Source organism: Solanum dulcamara, chromosome 6 (assembly GCF_947179165.1).
Source record: "Solanum dulcamara chromosome 6, daSolDulc1.2, whole genome shotgun sequence".
Taxonomy (NCBI): domain Eukaryota; kingdom Viridiplantae; phylum Streptophyta; class Magnoliopsida; order Solanales; family Solanaceae; genus Solanum; species Solanum dulcamara.
Window position 1 is genome coordinate 73647801 of NC_077242.1, and position 22107 is coordinate 73669907.

At 32.5% G+C, this 22107-nt stretch overlaps 1 protein-coding gene across 2 annotated transcripts; it reads left to right on the top strand.

The window, feature by feature from the left end:
• Positions 1–4072: 4072 nt before the first annotated feature.
• Positions 4073–7017, top strand: LOC129893052 (110 kDa U5 small nuclear ribonucleoprotein component CLO-like). Of its 2 annotated transcripts, XM_055968544.1 has the most exons (5): positions 4073–4171; positions 4713–5111; positions 5216–5284; positions 6303–6461; positions 6699–7017. In XM_055968544.1, exons 2-5 carry the CDS (start codon positions 4890–4892, stop codon positions 6765–6767), a joined length of 519 nt encoding a protein of 172 aa, XP_055824519.1. In that variant the 5' UTR covers positions 4073–4171; positions 4713–4889; the 3' UTR covers positions 6768–7017. The 2 variants fall into 2 exon arrangements, 1 of the variants encoding a protein (XP_055824519.1); XR_008767376.1 differs by lacking the exons at positions 6303–6461; positions 6699–7017 and adding an exon at positions 5374–5920 and having other exon boundaries at positions 4713–5284.
• The last annotated feature ends 15090 nt before the right edge of the window (positions 7018–22107 follow it).

The window sequence follows — 22107 nt, forward strand, 5'->3', positions numbered from 1 at the left end:
GAAGATAAGTACAGACGTCTCTGTACCGATCCTCAAGACTCTACTTAGACTCGGCTTGTATACACGTGAGACCTATGAACCTGGGGCTCTGATACCATCTTTGTCACGACCCAAATTCGGGTGTGATGGCACTCATCTCAACCCACCGAGATAAGTCAGCCTAAAACTCAACAGAAAGTAAATGCGGAAGTAATTGAGATAAAACAAGGTTTAACTTAGTCAAAAACAAATAAATAATCTCCAAAATTCCCCAAGACTGGTTGTCACATATACAAGCCACTAATAAATTACCGAAGTACAAAAGAAAATACAGTCACAATGTCTTTGTCTCTAGAGTAAGACTAAAACATAATAAAAGAGTAAGAGGTATCCGCTAGATGAATGTAACAGCTACCTCAACACTCGGAATTGATAACCTCGGCTGTAGTGGAAAATAGTAGAAGATCAAGCAGGTCCGGGCTCACAACCTACACAAGTGTGGAAGCAAGGGGTGAGTACTAAACAACACGGTACTCAGCAAGTGGATAGCTAAAACTAAGCAAAACTTAATAGATACAAGTACTCTTGTCTTCCCAACCGAACCTCCTTAACTACAACCTGCATAAAATCAGCCCAACTCTACACTTGTGCGATAACAACAGTAATACAGTCCATAAATTCTCATCAATGAATCATACCAAGTCAAGTTCAACATACACAGAGCAATATAGGGGTAAACATAAATTCACAAATGTCAGAAAGGTGCAATGCAATGCAATGAAATGATGCATGTCTGTCCTATCGGTACACATCCGCTGAATCACAATCCGGAACCCATGGGGGACATTTCTGTCCATGTAACTTGCCACGGAGCGTGTGGCTCGTCCCCTCAATATATATATCCTGCCACGGAGCGTGTGGCCTGACCCCTCTGTTTCATAATACCTGCCACGGAGCGTGTGGCCCGACCCCTTTGTTTTATAATACCTGCCACGGAGCGTGTGGCCCGACCCCTTTTATTTCATATTATTTTCAGTCTCAACACAATATGTCAGAACCAATGCAATCAATTCATGTTCATATAATTCACGATAATAACATGACAATAATAATAATTTTTCCTATCTCACATTAACATAGTCATTTCACATGTCCAAAATCACAACATATCAATTCCACCAATACATGTCATTAGATCACCATTTTATACCCCTCATCTCTATTTTTAAGGTCAATCATACAGTCAATAACCCAGTCCAATTCTCATTACTCCCTAGTATATATGACAAATACAAGCATCTATAAGCTTAAACTGAGGTTTAAAAATTCACTTGCCTCAAATAATCAAGCAATTACTCTGGTACTTGAGTCTTCCCTTTTCGTTGGGCCTCCAAATAAGTATAATCTAATAAAATAAATAATCATAATAAGATTTAGAAACTAACAACACCCATATTATTATATGTCTAGCCTATACCCAAAACCTACCTAAATCTATAATTAAGTTCTCAAATCTTGATGCCAATTAATAAATCAAATCTTATATTTTCTAAATTTCAAGTCTAGGGTTAAGTTCCAATTTTCCCCAATGTCATAAATATAAGGGTGTTCATATAATACAATACACATAATACTTAATTACATATCTCAATATATGAAAATTTAATTTACATCTAAATGACAAAATAAGAATTACTAGAAGACACTGATAACGAACCAATGGTAGTAGTCATCACTTTAATTCTATTGATCGTATATTATTATAATATTTTTTTTTCTTTAGTAACATGCTGCAACCTTCACTTATGTCATTTCTTTAGACATTGCCAATAACGACAGACTTGTCATCTTTTCGTGACGGCGCCACAGCAAACCCCAATTACGTTCATATTTTTTTTTTACTCTACCAATTTAATAATAGCAGATATTCTCCTTTACACAATTATATACATATATCCACGAATGAAAGAAAGTAGCAATCATCGAATGGGGAATTTACCTGATAAATCCTATGCTTCGCCGTCACTGCACGATAAATTTCCTCGTTGATCTCACTTCTTCTTTTTTTCAAACTAATTATGTACTAAAAGTTACAAACCCTCCTATTTTAATAAATAAAGTGGTATAAGATATTAACTAAACTAACACCTTAGTCTATCAATTAAATTAGTTATCTAAAATTGCCCCTCAACTAAATAACCGTAGTTATCAAATAGTCCAATAACCCATTAAAAAAATTACGGGAAGAATCTCGTATGAAAGGAAGATAATTATTTCTCAAGATGACCTAACGGTTTATTACATGCTCTCACTTATATAAAACTTGTTTATTGTTAATTGAAATATGACTTACCATTATCGATATTTGATTGGTTTGAACACGTCACTTGTACACGTGACACATTTTTATTGGCCTTTGGGATAGGCATATCATATCATTTTGACACATGACATCATCCTATTGGCTTCTTCGTTTGACTTAACATGTCACGTTATTTGACACGTGACACCAAACTGGGCCTCTAGGATGATATAACATTAGGCTTACCAAAGTGGTTCATCATTAGTAGTTAAAATCGATGGACTAGCCCAATGAAATTGAATTTTAATTAAATTCATATTTATTGAATTTAAATAATTAATTCAATTATACTAATTCACAATATTTATTTAAACTAATATATCTTGAATTTAATTTACTCTGAATTATTTTATTAATTTATATTCAATTAATTTTAAATGGTTACAGATGATCTGAGTACTTAAATTTTTTGGGGTTAATTTTGTAATGAAATCTTCAAGTATTTGAAAATAAATTTGCATAATTGGAATAACATAAATTTTACTATTGTCATAATAATTTAAAAAATAGTATTAAACAAAAGTGGGGTTAAGGAAGAACATTTTTGACTCTCTAATTAGTAAGATTGCGACATAATTTGGAATAGAGAAATTAACTTATAATTTTATATTTTATTCTTAATAATATAATTTTTTTATAGCCACTGAGTTTCATAGCACGTTTAAGAATTAAGACTAACACTTCCATTTATTTTTTTAATTTTTTGAAACTTGATCATTCCAATCATACATTGTCCTATTTTAGTTTGAGCTCTACTTTTATTTTTGTCAAAGCTTGGCATTTAGCATTTAACTAATTAACCAAGTCCTTCGATTCAAGTGTCTTGCCAAAAGACATTTAACATTTAACTAATTCATTAATCTATTAAAATATTTCATCATTCCAATTTATTTTTTTTACTTTCCGTCCGTTTTAAAAAGATTTTTTTTAATTTATCTTTAATTTTAATTTTTCATATAACATATTAATTTATCTTTAATTTTAATTTTTCATATAACATATTTAACTATTATTGTATATTGTGGAGCAAACGCATGCTAGATCATCTATGCTATTTTGAACTACTTACTGTATGTTATTCTCTCTCTTATATATATAACAACAACAACAACTATAATATAATAACATTGAGACGATGACGACGACAACAACAACTATGACACAATACCATTGAGACGTGAAGCATGAGTTAGAACAAAGCACATTGCACTTATATATGGTAGGTGGTGAACAAACAAGCTTCTTTTCTTGTTTTGACACAGATGGAGTGATATCTTCATTGTGGGGACTTATTTTGTTATCACACATGTCACGCTAGGTATTTATTAAAAGAAACAAAGAGAGAAAGACTCCATACATTTTAACACTATATATTTTATATCTTTGAATTAAATTAATTAAATTTTCATATTAGTAAATTAAGTTTCTTATAATAACATTCAAAGTAATGTATTATAAATACATGGCTAAAATCTTATTAACTTGAATCAATTTGTACAATATAAATAATACTAATTACCTCTGAAGGACGCCTACTTCAAATTATTTAGGCAAGTAACTGTCAACTGAAAATTCATTTCAAGGAATAAAACTCTATTATAAAAATTAAAATAGTAATAGAAAAATGGCAGAGATTGTTATTCTCAAGAATTATTCTATAAGAGATAAGAAAAAGATTTGTGAATATTTAACCCTCTAACAAGAAAGAATGCCTGTAACAACATACCCTTATTGTAGGCAGTGTGAAATAATCTCTAGCTTGAACATGTGGTTGTCGTAGACTGATTTGAATAGGGCATTGGTAAGAGTATCTGCTAACTGGTACGCGATGTGTGTTGACACTCAATTTTAACCTTCCACGTGCTTGATCAATTAATTAAGCGTCTTGAATTTCAAATAAAGTGAAATAATTATTTTAAATGGTCACTCTGATATTCCATATTATAGACTTAATCATTGTAAAGGAAATGCATTGGATCGTCTAGTTTGATCTCTAATACTGGATGGCTGAGACTTGCTTTACCACTTCTTCTGCCTCCTGTCTTAGCTTTCCCCCTCTGTTTGTGGATTGTCCCCTTGAGGAAAGATGCATATGTTCTGTTATTTTTCCAAAGGCTTGTTCAATTTCTATGCTTGGAGGTGGTGTTGAGTTATCTTCTTTTTTTTTGTCTCTTCCTCATCATCTTTAGAGCTTTGTTCCACATTCTCATATTCTTCCTCATCATTGCTTTTATATTCAGTATCATTAACACTCTTTCTCAAATTCTATGTTGTTGTTTCTTTAGTTGTTTGCTTCCTTTTCTCTTGTTTTTTAATTTGTTTCTTTTATTCCTCTCTGCAACCTCAAATGCTAAGATTTATAATTAATCAGGCACTAAAAGTCATGGATTCTTTTCCTTGTGATGCAAACGACCATGAAAGCTGGGTAGATGATGAACTTTCTGATTAGGAGGAGTTCTGTGATCATTCTGTTGATTAGGATTTCTCTCAAATTTGATGTCGAATCCAACGTTGATCCGAAATGTTGCTTTAGTGGGTGACTGGCGTCATGGAAAAAAGGAAATTGATTAATACGATATTGTTATACAGAAGAGGTTATGACAAGGGTAGGATCTCATATAAACTCAAACTTGTTTTAAGTGACAACAATTCGAAGTTTTATCTCTGTAATATTATGGAAATCCCCTGTCATGTCGACTTCTCGGATGAGATGACTGTTGCTTTAAGTCTTGCTGATGGTGCAGTGTTAGTTGTTGATGCTGTTGAAGGAGTAATGATAAGTTCCCTCTCTTACGATTAATTCACTTTTATATGATACACATGAGTGTGGTGGAGCTTGTATCTAATATATGTTGCTTGTGCCATTGGTGACAGGTAAATATGAAAAGGGTCATTCGACATGTGATTGAAGAACGTATCTCGATTGTTCTTGTTATCAACAAGGTATCTTGTCAGTTACATAAAACTGATGAAGAGCCAAGTAATGTTGAGACACAATTTGTTACCTCTAATAATTTTTATTGTCCTTTTAGGTTGACAAACTAATAACATAGCTTAAATTGACTCCAAGAGACACCAACTTCAAATTAAATCACACAATTGAAATTGTCAACAATCATATTATAGCTGATTCGTCTTCAGCTAGAAATGCACAAGTAGTTGATTTTGCGTTAGGCAATGTCTGTTTTGCAAGTGAAGAGATGCATGGTTTTTCACACTGCAGTCATTTGCCGAAGTGTATGTGAAGCTTTACATGAATCCAGAGTCCAAAGGATAATTATTTTTTTTGCAAAAATTCCAAAAGGGCGATCGATTTCAAAATGAAACCAAAAGGGCAAAAACACATGCGACCATGTAACTTGCCTTTTTTAGTTGACGAATGTCAGTCAACTATTAAGGGTAAGTCGCAGGCTACAACTATTAAAGTTGTGGGTGTGTCAAGCTTGTTGTTCTATACCCATAAGTAAGGCTTCTCCAGGTTTTTTGGTTCTGATTGAAGGAGTGGATGATGCAATTAAGAAAACTACTACTCTTTGTAATTTGGAAACTAATGAGGATGTGTACATATTTCGGCCTCTACAGTTCAATACTCTTCCCTTAGTGAAAATAGCATTTTTGTTGTTGAATGGTTGGAGTTTAGATGATATCTCAGTGTGGCTTAAAAGTATCATCAGGAATTATCCCCTTGCAATCCTAAGGGTTGAAGAGTCGGGTATATGCACAATATCAGATACTGGTGAATTGTACCTAAAATACATAATAGAGAATGTTAGGCGGATTAACCTCAAGGTGGAATTAGAGGTGCATTTATAACTCTCTCTGCTTGTTTTAGGACAAATGGGGACTTTTTTGACACAAGGGAATGATTATCAAACATAATTCATATTGAGGCATTTTTTTCTTTTGTGTGCAATTCTATTGCTGGATTACTTCCCTCCTTGCTCACTTATAATGCTTGTAGGTTGCTGAATCACTAGAGAGAGGACTTGTTGATGACATTGAGAACAACATTGAAAACGTAGATTGGTCTACAACGGAACTTGCTAACTTTTTGCAAACCAAATATGATTGGGATCTGCCTGCTGCACGGTCTATTTGGGAATTTGGACCTGATAAGCAGGTTGGTTCGTAGTAGTCTGCTTCTATCATTTTTAGTTGAATGTATTTTTTCTGTTTTGACTCTTCAAATATATTTTCAAGGACCTAACATTTTATTGCATGATGATACACCCTCATTTGAAGTGGACAAGATCTTGTTGAATGCCTTCAAAGATTACATTGTCGAGGGATAACTTAAACTTTTCTAGTTCTGTGGTTTTGTCCTGTCTCAGTTGTTTTACTAACCAAATTTCAATAGGTTTTCAGTTGGGTAATCAAGCAGGACCCATCTGTCATGAGCATATTAGAAACGTCAAATTCAAGATAGTTGATGAGATAGTTGCACTTGATTCATTGGATCATGAAATTGGAATGAGGGATCAGATTAACCAAATTGTACGACGTACAGCCCACTCTGCTTTCCTTAAGGCTACACCCAGGCTTATGGAACCTGTGTACTACGTAGAGGTATTGTTTGGAGAGCACTTTGTGAATGCATGTTTTTGATAAACTGTTGTAAGAAAAGAAGGGGAAAGGGGTTTATAATTGGACATATACGCTGTATAAAGCGCATTAAATTACTGATTGGAGTTGCTTCTGTAATTCAACAACTTACAGAAATAAGGATCAAAGATGTTTTCTTTAGTGAAACTAGGGACTAACTTTCTGGTATCTTGCTTCAGATCTAGGAATTATTTTGATGTTGTAAGCAGGTTGTTAGCTTGCAAGCAAGTTATTAGTACTGAAGAAGCTGGAGCTTCTTCCTCCATCGTCAAGTTATATTTACCTATGATTACCTCATTTGGTTTCAATGAGGCCTTGAAGGAAGAAAATACCTTTTGTCTTTCGATGTTTCATCATTGGGCAATTGTTCCTGGGGATCCTCTTGACAAGACAATCATTTTATGGCCACTGGAGCGGAGCCTACCCCAATTCAGCATTTGGCTCGTAAGTTCATGGTGAAGACGAGGCGTAGAAAGGTATACATTCTTGCAGGGTTAATTGGTTTAGAAATGTTAAGTTGTTGATATAGGTACTTAAAGGATGTGTTGGTCAACAGACTATCTTTCCAATTACTAGCTTCTTGTTGTGAAAAAACTATGACTAGCTCTCCATTGACTCTGAATAGCATTCCTCTCGCACTGAGCAAATCCAAGCATGATGTCTTTTTTATAACCGTGGTGTCCAGATCAATTTGAATGCACCATTTGTATAATAGTGGTTCACTCACAACAAAAAAAATGCTCTCTAAATCAAACGAGAAAATAGTTCTCCATCAGACAGATTTTTGTATAGCCTTATTCTCAACTTAGACTATCCATCCAAAAAGATTTGCTTTCGATCATCCCATACGCTGCCTAGCAAAGACTTGATTATCTAAAGTGAATTCTCTCTTCTATAGTAGGTGTCGATCCTGTTGTACCTTATTGGCTGATTAGAAGACCAGGGGCGGAAAATGGTGAATGCCTTTATGAACCAATAGTTTAACAAAGAGCGCACGCGTATATATATATAATTGAAAAAATCACAAAGGTTATGCACATTTTTAACTCTTTTCTGTTGATATAAACATCAAATGCAACATTTGCAAATGTAAACACTTGTCAAAAGAACATCAACTAATGGAGACTCTAATTGACAGTGATTCTTTTGTATATACCACCTCTTCTGAAAGGTCTCCTTAACAGACTTTATAAATACGATGAATTCTCTATTGTAGCGTAGTTCGATTGTGTAGATTGTTTTAGGCTTTGTTGTATCCTGATAGAACGTTTCTTGCAATCCCTCAAAGTAATACAGGCAATAACTCTTGAAAGATAGTGATCTTTCACGCCTCAAAGCTTTAGAATTTCTCTATATTTTTTCTAACAAATTTCAAGAGTTATTGTGTTACGGAGAAATTATTGTTTGCTATTGAGAATCCAAAAGAATTGATCAAACTAAATCGTTTTGATGGATCGAACTTCACTCGTTGGAAGGACAAGATGATTTTCTTGCTCATTGCATTGAAAATATTTTATGTTCCTGATCCATTGCTACCTGATATCTCTGAATATGACCCAGATGAGACTGTTGAAGCCAAAGCAGAGAGGAAGAAATGTAAAGAAGATAAATTTCTCTATCGAGATCACATTCTAAACACATTGACTGATCGTCTGTATGATCTATACTCAAATCTGAAGTCTCCAAGGAAAATCTGAACATCATTACAAACCGCATATCAAAACGAGAAATGAGGTATCGATAAGTTCTTATCTATGCAATATTTCGAATTTAAGATGATTGATACAAAGTCTATCATGGATCAGATTCATGAATTACAAATCTTAGTTTCGAAACTAACTGATCTTGAAGTAAAAATTTCAGATGCACTTCAAATAGGTGCAATTCTCTCGAAACTGCCTTTGTCATGGAACAATTATAGAAAGAAATTCTATATTTCGATTGCATATATATCTTGATAGAGCGTTACTTGTAATCCATCAAAATAAAACAGACAATAACTCTTGAAAGATAGTGATCTTTCACGCCTCAAAGCTTTAGAATTTCTCTATATTTTTTCGAACACTACCCAATAACCAGACTAGGTATGGACCATTCAACATGAAAATTGATTCCTTTTTAGGAAATAGAAAAATGATTTTTAGTAAAATATCTTTAATAGTGCTTCACTTTTTTTATCATAAATAAAGGTATTAGGGTCTATTAGTATTTTAATTTCAAAATGTAATAAAATACAGGCACTATATCTCAATCTAATTGAAAATCACGTGGAAATGGTATCTGATGTAACTATATGTGTTTATATGTATGATCAGTTGTATATGTATGTATATATGTATTTTCGAAGCAAAAGTTGAATATATGTATGATTAACTCTATATGTATATATGGACAATGACGGTTAGAATTTTTAAATTTACGAATACGTATATAAACGTGTGTATATACTATGAAAATCGAGTAGCGGGATTCCACAAGTACATATACTTGTCAATAATAATCAATATAAGACCATGACAAGAGCCTAAAACCCTAAAAGTTCCTTTATAACTCTCATCAATATCCCTTCTTATCATGAAAGGAGCATCGACCTCTTCCAAAGTGAGTTGTTCATTATTTATGAATCAAAAGGAGCTCGTTAATACTGAATATCTTTTAAACGTCATTATGGCGATTGCTCCTTGTCGTTGTTGATTATTGGAGAGCTCGAATTTAGGGTTTGAAATCCATAAACGCTATGACTTTGAACACACTTGAATCGTAACAAAGATTTCACCGATAAAATTGAAAGAAAAACCATAGTAATTTCATAGGGTAGATATACCATTAGGTTATTTGGTGTTTCAAGTGAATGTTTGTTTCTTTTGTTTCCCATAGTGGAAGGAAGGGGCTGCATTAAGATTAAACCCTAGTACGTAATTAATTAAACTCTATGGGGGTTAACTTAAATAGGGAGTAAAATTCTTTTTTACTTTTATTTTTATAATTATTGTTGATATTTTATCCATCTAGAATACAAAAAAGAAATAAATGGAACAAAGTTAAGTTGAACAAGGTATACTTTTTGAGTTACCATGTTTGAGTTTTCTTTTTTCTTGAAGAGACCTAATAATTTACCATAATTAATTATTATTTTTATCTAAAAGAAAATTACAAAGCATTCATATTTATTGGAGGAAAAAGATTATGGACTCTTATAACTTCTTTCTTCTCATTCACCGAAAATCTAAATACATATGACTTTTAATAATTTTTTTAAAAATAGATAAGTTGCTTATAAAGATTCTAAGTATATTCTGTAAATAATTAAAATGGTCCAAATATACATTCGGGTTAATGTAATGGCATATAATTAGGGCCTTTTAAATTATTTGGGGGTATATTTCACGAGGCAGAAAAACAAAAAACAAAAAACAATGCTCTTCATTTTTTCTTCTAAACAGGTGAAATCTAATGTCTTACATCATCACAGGGAAATTTCTATAAATAAAGCTATTAGGGTCTATTATTCTTTTAATTATAAAATGCCATAAAATACAAGCACAATATCTCATTCTAATTGAAAATCACGTGAAGATGGTATATGTATTTTCAAAGTAAAAGTTGAATGTATATATGATTAACTCTATACGTATATATGGACAATGACGGTTAGGATTTTTAAAAGGGGACAATTTCAAATATATACAATAAACTAATTAGTTTATAATAAATATATTCATGTTTGATTTACATTAAAAAAAATAGTCAAAATCATTAAAAATATACAGTGACTATGCAATATAGCTTGCCAAAAATCATAAAATAGTATACATTGATTACACAATATAGATTACTTATACATAATCTATACACTGAATATATATTATGATACACTCAAAACCTGAATATAGCTTGACTATATATGAAATATATACTGATTATACATGTCTATACAGTGAATGACCATTTTTTTGATAATCATTTTTCTCGAATGACCATTTGGCATAATTATCCTTTTTAAAATTTACAAATACATATATAAGCGTGTGTATATATACTATAAAATTACATCTCGATGTGTTATTGTTATAAAATAAACTAATTTAGCAAAATAAGAAAGGGAGACATTAAGAGAAAGAAAGAGTTGAGAAGATATCAATGTGTGTAAAAATTACACACTGAATGAGGCTATTTATAGCCTGATGAATTAAGAGGATAAGGGAGAGAGCAATATTCTTTTAAGTGGGTCCCACAAAAAAGTGGAACATTCACTACTTTTATTTCATAACACTTTCCCTTGGATGTCCACATGTAATGTGTCTCATTAAAAACTTTACAAGAAACAATATACATAGTTATCCTGAACACTCATAGATATTATGCCTCGTTAAAACCTTACTAGGAAAAATCTAGTGGAAAAAAAACTATTGAAAGAAAAAGAGTATACACATCTGGTAATAAGCCTTGAGTGCTACCTCATTAAAAGCCTTACCAGGAAAATTCAGTGGGACAAAACCTTGGTTAAGAAAAAAAGAGTACAACGCGTATTTTACTCCCCCTGATGAGAACATCACTTAATATCTCGAAGACGACGAATTTTAATTTTATATCTCATTTTCTCAAAGATTGAAGTCGACAATGCCTTGATAAACATATCTGTTAAATTGTCACTTGAACGAACTTGTTGGATATCTATTTCACCCTTCTTTCGAAGATCATGAGTAAAAAAGAATTTTGGTGAAATATGTTTTGTTCTGTCTCCTTTGATGTATCCTCCCTTTAGTTGAGCTATACATGCAGCATTGTCTTCATACAATATTGTTGGAACGTCTCTTTTCAAAGAAAGGCCACATGTTTTTTGAATGTATTGAGTTATTGATCTTAACCAAACGCATTCTCGACTTGCTTCATGAATGACTATTATCTCTGCATGATTTGAGGAAGTGGGAACCATAGTTTGTTTTGTTGAAAGCCATGATATAGTTGTACGACCACATGTGAATAAATAGTCTGTCTACGATCGACCTTTATGAAAATCAGACAAATATTCTGCATCTGCGTAACAATCAATTGTGACATGGATTCATTTGAGTAAAATAATCTCATATCAATGGTTCCTCAAAGGTATCTAAATATATGCTTGTATCGGATCTAGAATTGTTGGCAAGATACATTAATTCACTAATTATACTAAGATATGATATTTCAGCACCAATAAGCTCTTTATCATTTTCATTAGGTCGAAACGGATCTTTATTAATATCAAGAGATATCACAACCGTTGGGGTACTCAATGGATGTGGTTTATCCATATAAAACCTCTTTAAAATATTTTCACTATATGTTGACTGATTGACAAATATATCATTTTCAAAAGGTTCAATTTGTAGACCAAGACAAAATTTTATCTTTCCGAGGTCTTTCATTTCAAACTCCTTTTCCAGATATTTTACTGCTTTGAAAGTTCTTCTGAAGTTTCAATAATATTCAAATCATCAACATATACTGTTATTATGACAAATTCAGATCTAGACCTTTTCATAAAAATACAAGGGCAAATTGAATCATTTCTAAACTCTTCTTATAGCAAATATTCGCTAAGGCGATTGTACCACATGTGCCCTGGTTTTTCAATCTGTAAAAGAATTTTTGAAGCTTTATTGAACAAATTTCTCGAGAATTATTGTATGCTTCAGGCACTTTGAATCTTTCGGAAATTTTTATAAAACTGTCGTGGTCCAATGAGCCATATAAATAGGCAGTGACCACGTCCGTTAGGTGCATTTTCAACTTTTCATTAACTGCCAAATTCATTAGATACCTGAAGGTAATTGTATCCACCACAGGGGAATATATTTCCATATAGTCAATGCTTGGGCTACAAGTCGTGCTTAATATCTTATGACTTTACCTTTTTAATTTCTTTTACGCACAAAAATCCATTTGTACCCTACTGGCTTGACACATTCAGGTGTTTGGATTATTGATCCAAAAATTTTATGTTTTTCAAGTGAAGTTAACTCTGCTTGAATTGCATCCTTCCATTTTGGCCAATTATTTCTTTGTCTACATTCATCGACAGATTTTGGTTCAAGATTCTTATCTTGTTGCATTATTTCAATGGCAACATTATAAGTAAAAATATTATCGACCACAATATTATTTTGGTTCCACTTTTTTCCTGTCGAGACATAACTTATTGAGATTTCTTCATTCTCATTATTTTCAGGTACTTGGACCTCCTTAGTGGTATCACCATTTGTTATGTCTCTAGGCTCTTCTTGAGCAAATGTCTTCAAATTATGATCATCTTAATCATTTACTTCTTTTCTTTTTTGAAAATTTTTATCTTTGGAACCAATTGATCTTCCACGTTTTAAGCGTGGCCTAGACTCATTTGCCTGAACAAGTTGTCCTATCGGGACATCAACTCAAACTTGAGCATTAGCAGTTGGATATGCAATTTAGTAATCCGTGGAAGGCTAGTGTTGATTTGCAATATTCTAGAAATAAATCAACTTTTGACCTTCTTGCTCACATTGATTTGTTCGAGGATCTAAATGAGATAGTGGCAATGAATTCCAATCTATCTCATTTTCTAGATGCTTGTGTTCTCCCCCTAATGTTGGGTATACTGATTCATCAAAAATGACAATCAGCAAATCTTGCCGTAAATAAATCTCCAGTCATAGGTTTCAAATATTTTATAATAGAAGGAGATTCATACCTAACATTTATTTCAAACCTTCTTTGGGGATCCATCTTTGTGCGGTGCGGAGGAACAATTAGGACATATACCGCACATTCAAAAATTTTAAGATGGATATATTTGGCTCCCTTCCAAAAGCCAACTATAATGGAAAAAATTCATGAAACATTGTTGGTCTTATGTGCACAAGTGTTGCTGCATGCAAAATAATATGCCCTTATAACAAAAGAGGAAGTTTTGTCCTCATTAGCAATGGTCTAACTATCAATTGGAGGCATTTAATCAATGATTATACTAAACTATTTTGAGTATCAACATGAGCGACCGGATGCTCAACTTTTATTCCAACCGACATACAATAATCATTAAATGATTGAGATGTAAATTCATCACCATTATCAAGATGAATTATCTTTTATTGCATAATCTGAAAATTATGCTCTTAACCTTATAACTTGAGCTAACAATCTTGCAAAAACCATATTGCGAGTTGATAATAAGCACACATGTGATCATCTTGTATATGCATGTCACGATCCAACCTCGTAAGACGTGACTGAGGTACGACCTGGACACGCGTATACATACCTATCATATGTAGTCAAGCGGAACTGCGAACAATATGATAACTTACATAAGAACTCCAATGGGTCATAACGTCTTCATATAAATATCCCTATCATTTTTCTTCTGAGGAGTCGCCACTAATCATATCATGAAAGGACACGCAAGCCGACAAGGCTGTCATTTCATATTAATATTCACAACACATCGTATAGACGTAGCTGAACAAACTTACACACAACCCACACACATATATCTACAGACCTCTAAGAGTGTCAACGGTATCATATGGCGGGATAGGGCCCCACCATACCCCTGAATAAATGAATGTATACATCAAAAAGATCAATACCAAAAATCTAGGCTCTGGTACAATAGAGCACCCCAAAATAGCCGAGTGAAAATTCTAAGCTGTCGGATCTCCAAAATGCATGTCTGTACCTACGGACATGAAATGCAACCCCCCAAAGAGAAGGGTCAGCACGGAATACGTACTGAGTATACGAAGCATAAAATACCACAAAGAAAATCACATCTGAAAGAAGGGGTCAGGAGACAAATATGATAATTAATAAATTATTGTACCTGCATCTTATGAAATGAAGTCATGCATATCATCATCGTATACCGTACCCGGCCTATTTTGAGACTCGATATTATAATTATATCATTATATCATCATATGTATATATATACCGTACCCGATCCTCTAGCAAGGAACTCGGTGAATAGAATAGTGTACACTTATACCGTACCTGGTCCATTATGGGACTCAGTGCCATAACTATATCATTGCATCATCATATCATCATATACATATATTATACCATACCCGTCCCTGTAGTAAGGGATTCGATGAAGATGTAGTGAAGCTTTGCACGATAACATACCTAGCCTGGAACTCGGTGAAAGAAGTAATAACAGTATGCACGAGAAGAGTAGTGAGTAACTATATGCAAATTAAATCATCATCTGAGACTCAATAGAATAAATAGAATAAACTCGCACTTGAGTATTAAAGGCTATAATCATATTAAATACCCTTTGAATGTCAAACCATATCAAATGGAGCCTCAGAAATCATAGACATGTATCAAGATAATACTAAATAGCTTATGGAATCAGAGACATTTATCATCGTAGAGTCCTTAGGAATAGGAGATTATACATCCATTTACTATTCAACATATAGAAGGCTCGAGGGAAATAGCTCAACTACTTTAAGAGTATTACCGTCAAGAAGTGAATAAGAATCATGAATCATACCCGGAGCTTATGAATGGAATTACCTCCAAAGCTCATATCATATATCACTTGTGTCTAAGACATGCCAAAAGAAATGAGGGATAACTTTACATACCTGTTACAAATCCACTGTATCCAAGCTTGCTTTGTTACCCCTTTAGCCTATTTAATATGAAAGTAACACTATTATGAATAAACTTTGATTTTCTAGCTTATAAATCTAAAATCAATCACTTATAGGAATCATTTCTTCGTTCATATTTTTCGATTAGTTAAGAATTTAATGGAAATCGGGCAGCATTTCCCCTATATAATTCGCCTAACCCAAACTTCTAATTAATCTCCAATTAGCACAGAAACACCAACAACAACAACGACCACCATCCACATACAATAAAACTACTTCAATATCATTCAATACAAGTGCTAAACAACCCACCCAAAATCACGACATCAAAATACGATTTTTGATCTTTACTTTGTAAAATCACAACCACACGGAAAGGAGCACAACGTTGCTGTGAACAACAGCACCCATACTCATTTATAACTATATTTCCATCCCTTCAACATACATAAATTACCTTCAAATACAATACTATAATAATGACAACACTAATCAAACTTTAATCCAACTAGAACAACTTCAATTTTGTCCATTTACAACGTCAATAATAACCATGTAATTTTATTACCTCCAACCCCACTTAATACAAAGTAATCTCTCCATTACAATATCATTAACTCCAATTTGAAAAAAAGAAATCCTACCTTAGCAACTTGGCTTCTCAAAGTGGCTGAAAGTTGATGGCTTCGATCAACTCAATGTTGCTGCTCCTAGGATCACCCCACGTTGTTGTAGACCTTCTAAGGGTGGAATTACTTTGTAAAGATTAGGTTCGGATCACTAATTTGGGCTGCAAGTTTAGCTAGCCATAGCTAAAGTTCTAAGTCTCTCTATCTCTCTATTTTTCTCTAAGTTAGGAAGAAGACTAATGGGCTAAAAATGAGCTCTTAGTCATTAATTTAGGCCTATATACACCACCCTTGAGAGTGACACGTGTCAGCCCTAAGGGTGACACATTTTCATCCCCTACACGTGTCCAGCCCCAAGGGTGACACATGTCCAGCTTCTACACGTCCATCCCCTCCATGCTCCAACCAGCCGCTGCTACGTGTTTTGGTGGGGTCCACTTTAGTAGGTGCATCACCTACTCATTTCAAGTAGTTGCATCACCTACTTACTCTTTTTCGTAGGTTCTTAATCTAGTCTCACCTTAAGAACCTATGTGATCCTTGCTACTTAAGCTCGACATGTACTCAAGTAGCTTAATTATGTAAAACATTCAAACTGGTAGCTTAAGCAAGTAGGTCGATTACCACGACTCATTATTTGGCCTCCAACTCCTTTCAAATCCTTCCAACCCTATTTCCAACCATCACTACTCACATAGAATTAGTCTATGCAAAATATGGGGCATTACATCCTTCCCTCTTTCGGATCATTTGGTAACGTCATAGATAACATGGATCAGATGGCAACTTTTAGGGAACCAAACAAATATTCCCATGTACAAAAATGAGGGGTATAACAATGCATCTATCAAGACCATATAATATTTAAATGGTCCACATGAAGAGTGAATTAGCCTACATACATATATCACCCTATATATGTTCCAGAAATGTAGGAGATTCAATCCCAACCTTAGTTGCTGATGGTTTAATAATCAGTTTTTCTTGGAAACAAGAAACACAAGAGAGTTTCTTAGATTGAAGAATTTTTTGATTCTTCAAAGTGTGCCCATGTGAATTCTCAAAAATTTTGCGCATCATATTATAATCGAGATAGCCCAATCGGTCATGCCAAATGATAAATTCATTATGGTAAATAAATTTTTTATTTACCATGACATGTGATTCAACCACATCAATACTTGTATGGTATAATCCAAAAGAAAGTTAGGTAATTTTTCATGCATAAATCTTTTTCCTGCTTTTATTGTAGTAATATGAAGGTACTCAACATTTTCTTCATTAGTAGTCTCAATATGATAGTCATTTTGATGAATAACCTTGAAACATAATAAGTTTCTTTGAGATTTAATACAATACAAAGCATTATTAATAGTCAATATTGTTCCCCCAGGTAGTGATAAAGAAGCTCTTCCAGAGCCGTCAATTATTTTTGTACTATCGGATATTGTATTAACATTGACCCCTTTTATAACCAAAGGAGAGAAATATTTTCTTTTTCTTAATATAGTGTGCGTTGTAGTACTATCCAAAAGGCACATATCTCAATTACTCATATTGGATCCAATTGAAGACTGAGAAGTTTATTTATCTTCATAAAATAAAAATGCATTATAAGAGATAAAATAAGTAACAATATTGCTAGAAAACATAAGTCCTCTTTTTTTCTTGTCTTTTTAAATAAATAAAAGTAAAAATATGATAATCAAAAGTACATAAAAACGACAACATATTGTAAATCATACAATAAAATTAAACATCAATTACAATCTCTAAAGAAGTCTTCAACCTCCAAATGAGTAATATCATTGAGGTCATTAAAATCGTCATCCTTCAAAGTCAAATTTGCTTCAATATTATCATTATGCGAAGGTCTTGCCTTAACATTATTTTCAAACGTCAAGTGTGACTCTATCCGAGCATTAGAAGAAGCGGCACCACCTCTATTTGCCTTTCTTTTGAAAGAATTTTGATAAAGCCTCACAAAATGCTTAGGCGTCCGACATTCATTTTTTCAGTGACCTTTCATGCCACAACGATTACAGTTACCTATTGAAGGACCACTTTGAGAATTCATATTGTTCTCCCTTTTATGTGGCCACTACCACGACAATTATTATATCGTCCTATACTATTGTCATGTCCACGCACATTATTGTGGCCTCAATTTTTATTTTGTCTTCTTTCAGACTGGTCATGTGCTTCTACCACATTTGCTTTCGATAATGGAACAGTTCTAGTGGGACGGGCTTCATGATTTTTCATTAAAAGAGTATTATGTTGCTCAGCCACCAGAAGACATGAGATCAATTCAGAGTATTCCTGAAAATCTTTTTCATGATATTGCTGCTATAATATTACATTAGAGGCATGAAAAGTAGTTAGTGTCTTTTCCAACATGTCCTCCTCATCATTTATAGTTTTTCCACATAATTTTAATTGAAAAGTACAACAAAATTATACTCAATTACAGTTTTAAAATCTTGAAATCGTAAGTGCATCCACTCATAACGAGTCATTGAAAATACCGCTGCCTTAAGGTGGTCATACCTTTCTTTTAAACCTTTCCACAATTCAAGTGGATCTTTCACTATCAAGTATTCAATCTTCAGGCTTTCATCCAGATGATGGCGAAGGAAAATCATAGTCTTCGTTTTATCCTGACTTGATGCTTCATTTCCTTTGATTATAGCATCACCAAGACCCTTAGCGGTAAGGTGGATTTCAGCATCAAGTACTCATGACAAATAATTTTTATCAGAAATATCAAGTACCACGAACTTCAATTTTGACAAGTTTGACATGATGAAAACTATCATAAAAATATTTAAATTAGATCAAACTAATAAAATTTTAACCATTGAAAGTTAAGAACAACTTATACGATATTTTGATAAGAAAATTTATTTTCATTAATTAATAAAGTCTACTATTACCTTATATTATTTAGTGAACTTAAAAACTGAAAATATTCAAATGTATACTTGTGTTTAGGATCTAAAAATAGAAATAATTATATTATCGAAACATATCTTATAGAAGATTTCGTGCTGATAACGTGTTATAAAATAAATTAACTTAGCAAAATAAGAAAGAAAGACAGTAAGAGAAGAGAGAGTTGAGAAGATATCAGTGTGTATAAATTACACACTAAATAAGGTTATTTATAACATGATGAATTAAGAGGATAAGGGAGAGAGCGATGGATCTCACATCCACTATTTTTCTTTCCTAACAATTATATAATTTTTTTCAAAGTACCGCTATAAAGAATAAATATCTGGATTTCACACTGAGAAAAATTGCCCTAAAAGACATCACTTTTCCATATTCGTGGCCCAATAATTCTCCACAGAAAATGGAGGTAATCAGATGTTAAATCAAATATGTTTCGATTTCGCACTGACCAATTGAAGTGTTATTTCAATAGAAAAATTATCTAAATACACGATTTATTTTATTATATTATTTTAAAAAAATTATCATTTGAAAAATTTATTAAAATTTCTACTCTTTTCTGTTCTCGGATACATATCATTTTACGTGATGTATCCATTGGAAAAATTACTTTACGTGATGTATCGGGACGTCGGATACATCACTTTACACGATGTATCGGTCAAATACATCACTTTATGCGATGTATTAGTCAGATACATCACTTTTCGTGATGTATCAGGACGTCGGATACATCACTTTACGCGATGTATCTGTCGAATACATTACTTTACGTGATATATCCGTCGGATAAATCACTTTACGTGATGTATAAGCCAGATATCTCATTTTTTTTTTATTTATTTATTATTAGTTTTTACATTTTATGTTGTTTATATTTAAATATAATATTATTTAATGAGATGAAACTATGCATACAATATTAGCTAAACGTATGAACTTCTCGTTCTCTTCATTTTGTTTTGGAAGGATGTACCATGTGAGGAACACCATTTCATATTTTATTTATATCCAATTTTCCCCATTAAACATTTAAAATTAGTAAATGCCCCTCAAATAACTATCCTTTAATTTTAAATTAAAGTGGTTGATTGCAAGAAAGAAAAATGTGGGAGATAATTAATAATATTATTTTTCTGGTTAAAAAGCAAAAATGTATATAGTTATTCTTAACGTATAATAATATCATTTATTGAGATGAATCTTATATCGGAAAATTAAGAAAATATAATTATATTGATATCAATGGGTACCTAAACTTGTGGAAGTTGAGATTTGTATGGAGAGTAATTTCCCAAAGTAAACATTAATTATAGTTAATTAATATGTTTGCTTAAGTTAATTTAATCCAAGCCTTTAAAATCTAAAATAAACAAAAGGTGCAAGGGAAAGGAATCAAATCCATAGTTCATATTAGGGCTGTACAGGGCAAATCGATAAACCGCACCAAACCGATAAATCAAATCAAATCGGAAAAAAAACCCGACTAGTGGTTTGGTTTGACTTGATTTGGTGTTTGGAAAAAAAAACCCGACCATTATAGGGTTGATTTGGTTTTAACTAAAAAAAGTCAAACCGAACCCAAACCGACCCGATTATAGATATACTACTCTTAAATTACGTTATACATAAAAATATTTATTAAAATATAATTTATAAATATTTTTTTAAAATTTTTCATAATTGTTTTTTCTTTCTTACATTTAGTTTTGGACTTGAGAAATCCATCTAAATAATATACAAAAAAAGTCCATCTTATAAAGTTATATTATAAAGTTAAAACTTCAAACAGTGTTCTGCCTCCATCTTATATGTTGATATTTTGTACTAGAATTCTTTTTAAGAAGTACCGCTCTTTGTTTTTTATTAGATACTATGAAAACTTGAGAAACCCGAAAAAATCCGAAAAACCCGAAAAACCCAAAAAAAAATTAATATCGAAAAACCCGACTTTATTGGTTTGGTTTGGTTTATAGATTTAATAACCCGACACAAATGATTTGGTTTGGTTTATAAAAAATCCGAACCAACCCGGTCCATGTACACCCCTAGTTCACATGATCCTACAAAATTCAAGGAACTTACGTTACAATAAAAAAATCCCTAAATTCAAGCATATCCATTAATTCTATTTTTATTAGTTAATCTAACAAACTTCCCCAAAAAATAATATTAGCATCTACATGTAAATACCATAATGCGGTGAGAATAAGTCAGCAGATGAAAGTTTTGTTCTAATACTATAAATAATTAAATATGATGGTGTCTTATCGTATCACAATTCTTGAGAATAACAATATCTATCATTTTTGTAGTACTATACTAAAAAAAAAACCTTTTAGATTGTATCTCTCCATCCTATCCTTCATTGTCTATAGAATTAGAGGTCTTTGCCTCAGATTTCAGACATGAAAAATATCGAAATCTGAATTCTTTCTCCCCTCTAAATTGTTTTCTGCATTCGTTTTTCAAAACAAAAATATCCATATGACATATTGTACAAGTTTGTTACAAGAACTAGTTTTTGCTCACTTACACACCATAGCTCCTTGAATAATTTATACGGTCACCAAAATATAATAAATATATTATCTACCAAAATCACTTATCTTTAGTTTGAATTAACAAAGTAATTCGAATTAATTAGACATTTTTTATCTACAAAGTCATTAATTTAAAAAATCTTGTACGACACAAATGTTAAAGCAATGCACCATTTTACACCCTTGGGAGTTGGGAATATAAAACTACATATTGTCATTCAATAAATTAAGTCAAGGGGAATAATTTCGAAATCGCCAACTTTAGGTTTATTTTTAACGTTACCTTACTTAACGAATGCAAGAAAATATGTATGCATCTACTTTAAAGACCTTGCTTTGCGAATACAAGTAACTATATGTATGCTATGCTTTACATACCTTGCTTCGCAAATACAAGGAAATAGTCT